Source organism: Tasmannia lanceolata, unplaced genomic scaffold (assembly GCF_043159265.1).
Source record: "Tasmannia lanceolata isolate RefF3 unplaced genomic scaffold, GAP_Taslan_0.1 ptg000002l, whole genome shotgun sequence".
NCBI lineage: Eukaryota > Viridiplantae > Streptophyta > Magnoliopsida > Canellales > Winteraceae > Tasmannia > Tasmannia lanceolata.
The window spans coordinates 44,945,903-44,952,198 of record NW_027518679.1 but is presented as its reverse complement, the minus strand read 5'-3'; the positions used below and the strand labels follow the sequence as shown (position 1 = coordinate 44,952,198).

Here is a 6,296-nt window from a genome sequence, read left to right as displayed (position 1 = left end):
ATGCCACCTATCAGTTCATTTTTTAAGAGATCCATGACTGTGCTCCCCTTGCCAAACACGGGAAAAAAAAAGAAAGGGATAGCAGTAATAAAATAAAATTGGTTTGAGTGAGGAGAACTAATTGGTCTACTGAAACTTAAGAAGCAATGTAAAAGATGCAATTAGGAGCTGTAGGCTGTTGCAAGGCATAAAATCTTGATATGTTCAAAGTCATATTGGAGATAAAAAGTTGGTTTCAGATGGATTTCCAGCCACAGAGCGATAGGGGCAGGGGGACGTCCCCACTATCGCCCTATACATACTTGAAGAGTCTTGTCCTCAATCTAAAGCCAAAATAACATGAAGAGTGATGTGCTGAAAGAAAGGAAGTGAACATAAATTCTTTCAGCAATTGTTTCACAATCACACCAGAGAAAGGTTTAGATACATAGATCCGATGATCACACACCAAAATCCAAAATAATGGGATCAGTGATCAAAGCATGAAACTCAAAAGAAGGAAATAATGCTCCTACATGAATGAAAAAGTATAATTAACAATAAAAACAAGGCTGTGATGATAAATCTAAAGCGTAATTAAGATCATACAAATAAAACCGAATTGGATCGATTTGCATCAGAATCCAAAATAACGAGGTCAATAATCAAAGCGTGAAACTCAAAAGAAAGGAAATAATTCTCGTACATGAATGAAAATCTACAATTAGCAGTAGCAACAAGCCTGCGATGATAAATCTAAAGCGTGATTAAGAGCATACAAATAAAACCGAATCGAATCAATTTGCTAAAGCAAATCAAGGGATTCTTCGATCTGAAAATTCATGAGATCATCATCATCATCAGTCAAGACGGAAAAACCAATGAACATACAAAACCTCCTCCCGATGCATCAAATTCAAAGAAAAAACAACTTCATCTCGAAAGGAAAAATTATAAAACTGCTAGGGCTAGAATTAAACAAAAACCGTATATAGAAAGAAATCACCGAAAGATTTACAGCACAAAAATCCGGATCTGCCTAATTGCTAAATCCCGATCAAGATTCAAGATTCACCATCAGATCTGTAACACTAAAGCTTACCGAAAACGTAGAAAGAACTTACTGAAAGATTTTCAGCACCAAAATCCAGATCTGGATAATTGTTAGATCCCGATCAAGATTCAAGATCCACCATTAGATCTGTAACGGTATAGCTTACCGAACACGTGGAGAGCAGTGACAAAACCGATGAAGCAGAGACTCATGACGAGAACAACGGTAGGTGTGATCTTGAGGCCAGGAGCGTCGTCCGTGTAGAATCTCAATATGTTGCTTCCGCCGCCGGAGAAGCTACCGGAAGAACCTCCGCCGGTGCCGCTGCTTCCTGCGAGTTTCCGGCGGCGCATTCCGGCCGCTGCTGCCGGAGTTCCACGAGCCGGTACGCCGACGGTGCCGGGACGAGATGTGGACGAAGATGAACTCTGAGATTGAGAGGTTCCCCTTGCCATTCTTGGTTTCGTTTTGGCTGTTGACGATGATGAAATGCGAGATGTTTATATTATAAGGAAACTAGTCTCGCACGGGGCGGCAAAAGAAAATAAATATTATGGCTGTATTCCTTATCCATGCGATTGTGAAATATTATTTGGAAGCACAGCATAGGCTGACGAATATCTATGTTTTCCACGAAGGGCTGAGTAGTAAAATATGTACATAACCATTAGACTATATATCTGTGAAACTTTGAGTAAAAAAAATCAATAAATAGTACCATTTATAAAATTCCATCTGAATGAAAAGTAAAACCACAAGGCAACAAATAGACATCATTTTTTCTATTTATAAAAAATAAAAAAAATAAAAAAACGGTGATTTAGATTTCAAAGTAGAGAGAGAGAGAGAGATTAACTTGTAACGTGAACTGTCACAGTTCAAATTTTAATTAGGGGACCTACAATTCATAATTATATCCCTCTAATCAAAACTTCTTTTTGTATTTCTTCACTGTTCCAATTCTCTTCTTATTTTGTTTAGGTTATTAAAATAAAACTAATCCTTTTTATTATTTTGTGTTTTCCAAGGACCAGCGTACCTGAAAATATACTATTAAAAAAATTAGTTCAAGAAAACATAGAGGGTGAAATTGTAGAAACACCAAGAAAACCTCAGAAATCAGTAAAACCTAAGAGAAAGAGAGATAATAACCTATTGGTATCCAAATCCAATGATGAATAGGGCGGTGTCATCCTCTCACTCTCAACATCAGCTGTGAAAACCTAGAGAGAAAAAAACCTAGAACATGGAGAGAAACAATAGGTGAGAGAGAGAGAGAGAGAGATCACACAAAAGGCAGTCACCGTACATAGCTATGAAGATAAACCCATCAAAAGAACCATGTAAATCAGGGAAAAAAGCTAAGAACAGAAATAAACCTAGAACATTAGATGTGCTTTTTTAATTCGTACGTGGAGAGAGAGAGAGAGAGAGAGAGATTAGGAAGATTTTGATAAACTTCCCATACGTATAGGGGGAATATACACACACACACAAAGGAAGTCCTGGTTTTTAGGTATGTGACTCTTTGAAACGAAAATAACGTTTGGGATTCTTGTAGCTTTTCCTATTTTATTCAAACTCTACTAATTGAGGGTAATTAACTGTTAAAATAAAGGTTTAATTAAGAAATTAAATGAGTAATAAAATCCAAATAGAAACGTTTGAAATTGAATAAGGGGAATTTAATATACGGGATGGAGAAATATTTATGGAGAGGGGTGGCACGTGGCAACACCACGGCTTAGAGGATTCCGCTTTGCTTATATATATAAGATGCGACGAATATTTTTAATGACAAGAGAGACTCTTCAAGAATCCAAATATTTAGGCTTCTTTGCTTTTTTGGGAAAAATACACTTAGACCCCTCAGTGGTTTCTGACACATTCAACTTAACCCCTAATGTTTAAAAAGTTACAAGTAGAACCCCTGTAGTTTAAATTTGTGTAAGATAGACCCCTCTCAGTTGACGGTTCGTCCATAGATTGAAGGGTTAGGATGATCACATGGAGCTGAATTTTGGGCACACCGTATCTATGTTAGGGCCCATCAAATGAACGCTTTGGATCATCCAAACAATGTGGGCCCACTGTGTTTTTGGTGGTGTTTGGATTCGTATGGGGTTAGGAGGGGTGTATGCGGTCTTCATTAGCATTGATAGTGTTTAAAAAAGAGGGGGCCTACCTTGTACAAATTGAAACCCCAGGGGGTCTACTTGTAACTTTTTAAACATTAGGGGTTAAGTTGAATGTGTCAGAAACCACAGGGGTCTAAGTGTATTCTCCCTTTTTTTCTTTTCTTTTTTCCGTAGATGGGTTTTTGCGAAAGAAGTCTCATGCCTTTCTTTATTTGCAAAAAGAGACAACTTGCAGATAGAGTAAGAAGGTGAATCTCAAAAGAAAAATTAAAAAAAAATAATAATAATAAGGGAATTGCTAGCGTCCATCGCAAAAGGGTTGGGTTGAACTCAAATCAACCCGGTTTTTTGGGCGGGCTGAGTTGAAGTTTTTCAGGTTACAAATCGGGTCGGATTGTGGATTTATAACCTTGGAGTATCGGGGCAACCCGACCCGAATTGTAACTCCAGATAATTTTTTCAGGTTACAAATTGGGTCGGGCTGGGGAATTATAACCTGAGTATAAATCGGGTTGGGTCAGGTTGGGGTATCAGGCAACCTGACTCGAATTGTAACCCAGACAGTTTTTGCTAAGTTTTTTAAATTTTTTCCAAATTTTAGTAAATAAAGAATTCATAATCTGCCATGTACACCTCTAGCAAATAAATAGTTCTGCTCTTGCTGAAATTTTTTCTTTTGTTTGATTGTAAGTGGTGCTCGGCTCAGGGGATGGCTACAATCAGCTAGTAAAATTAGACTGGTGATACCAAGTGAAGCCACTTAGACCGATGACCAGTTGGGTTTTCAAATGATCATTCTTATGACTAATGCAGGGTCTGAGCTTATTCACCTCTTGGGGTGGAAAGGAACTGTTGGTTGAGAGCTTCTTTCCAATCTTAAAACAGTTAAAGTTTAGAACAAACATAATTTCAATGGTTCAATTTAGATCAAACAGGATTTCTAAACCATGCACATTATGGAAGTTTTGTGCTTTTTTTCGTGTCAACCCGACCAAACCCAACCTGAATTGGAAATCGGATCGGCTTGGGTTGGGTCAGGTTGAGGAAATTGTAAATCGGGTTGGGTCGGATTGAACCCCGTCTGGTTGGAAATCTGGGTGGGTCGGGTTGGGTTGGAAAGATGGGTTCCTCCAGCTGGGTCGGGTTGGGCTGGCCTCAACCCGCGCCAACCCGACCCGACCCAAGTTGCACCCCTACTTAGCAAATCCCTAATAATAATGATGATGATGATAAGGGACTTTTTTTTTTGGGGAAAAATACACTTGGACCCCTGTGGTTTCTGACAAATCCAACTTAGCCCCTAATTTTTAAAAAGTTACAAGTATACCCCTGCGGTGTCAATTTGTGTAAGGTAGACCCCCTCAGGTGACGGTTCGTCCACAGATTGAAGGGTTAGGAAGATCCTATGGAGCTGATTTTTTAGGCACACCCGAGCACACCCTATCTATGTCAGGGCCCATCAAATGAACGCTTCGGATCATCCAAACAATGTAGGCCCACTGGGTTTTTGGTAGTGTTTTTGGATTCGGGTATGGAGTTTGGGGGGGGGGGGTGTCTGGGGCCTTCATTAGCATTGATAGTGTGTCAAAGAGGGGGCCTACCTTTTTTTTTTTTCTTTTTTTTTTATGGGTAAGCTGGAATGATGCTCACAGCGGATTGTTTTTTTACTGGTTTTTGCATGTGTGGGGGAATTGTTTTTTTACTGGTTTTTGCATGTCTGCCCCCACACGTTTTTTTTTTTGGTTATGTGTAAGCTGGAATGATACTCACAGGGACTTGCTAGGCAATTTGACTGGTTTTTGCATGTCTGCCCCACACGTTGACTTTTTGACACCTTTCGTCTTATTGAATTAATGCATCTGAGGTGGCTGTTCTCACGTGCAAAAGCCAGCTGCGAAATGGCTCTCCGCGAAATTGCCTATGAAATCCATAATAATAATAATAATAATAATAAAACATTTCAGTGAATCTTGAAAATCATGTATTTTCAAAAAAGAAATCTTGAAAATCAGGTCATGCTATCAATTTGTAACCATAATACTCACAGCGGATTGTTTTTTATTCGTAACAAGACCAAAATGTCGTATGAAAATTACCTACTAAAAAGACCAAAATACCTGTGATGCTCAGATTATGCTAGGGTGGGTCCAACCAACTCGAGTCAAAGTGTCAAACCAGTCCATCGGGTGGAGCCCACTATTTAGCCTCATGATTTGATGGGTAGGACTGACGATCTGTGCCCTAGCACATGTATAGTGTGGGTCCCACTAACTCCGGTCTAACAGACTCAACACCATGCAACGGGTGAGGCCCATCGTTTTGATAGGTAGGTCCCAGGATCTGCAACCGAACCCATGCATAGGGTTGGGCCCACCATTTCCCCCCTCGTGTTTTGATGGGGTGGGTCCATGTTTACCTATGGCATAGGAAAAGAATGTTAGTCTATAGAAATGATATTCCCACTTGATTCAGAACGTATATTTGACCGTCATGGGTATTTTGGTCTTTTTGCAAAGTGGTTTTTATCTTTTCGCATATATGGACATTTTGGTTTTTGTAAGAGTAAAAAACAATTCACCCTCGCTATTTTGGTCGCAAATTGATAAGGTGTCAACGGATCAACTTCGGATTGGATCCACCTATGTCCTGGTCACAATCCATTTAAATCCCTTATCGGTTGCATTGGATTCGAAGTGTTCTTCGGATCCTACTTCTTGTGTCCCAGTCACGATCAGAAATTGATCGGACCGTCCATCGGAATGTCCTAGCAGGCCCTACTTACAAAATAACAAAAAATCTCAACTTTCTTCATTTGAAATAAACTCCAAAACTTCCTCAATTCAGAAAAGAATCAATCACTATATCTAATAACAACCCATGATTTTGATGAAGAATAGGATTTTATTGTTAAAAAGAGCTACAATGTTCAAGGGTGCGTGACGATAGGACTATCTAGTAACTAATCCTTGTTGAGGGTGAGTGGCAAGTTAACAGGAAGAAAAACCGATTGAGGAAAGGAAGAGAACAAGATGTCTCGAAAAGAGGGGAAGTGAAAAGTCGTAAGCTAAGCAATATTTACTTCATTTTTTTTAATTTTTTTTTTATGAAAACACTCCCTCTTTAAT

At 39.2% G+C, this 6,296-nt stretch overlaps 1 protein-coding gene across 1 annotated transcript; it reads right to left on the bottom strand.

The window, feature by feature from the left end:
• Positions 1 to 761: 761 nt before the first annotated feature.
• On the bottom strand, positions 762 to 1,660 carry LOC143885378 (uncharacterized). The gene has a single exon (XM_077389529.1). It carries the CDS (start codon positions 1,486 to 1,488, stop codon positions 1,162 to 1,164), a length of 327 nt encoding a protein of 108 aa, XP_077245644.1. The 5' UTR covers positions 1,489 to 1,660; the 3' UTR covers positions 762 to 1,161.
• Positions 1,661 to 6,296: the final 4,636 nt, after the last annotated feature.

What these genes read in the sequence shown, in the direction of transcription:
- LOC143885378 (XM_077389529.1), bottom strand. Translation starts at nt 1,488, where the DNA reads ATGGCAAGGGGAACCTCTCAATCTCAGAGTTCATCTTCGTCCACATCT.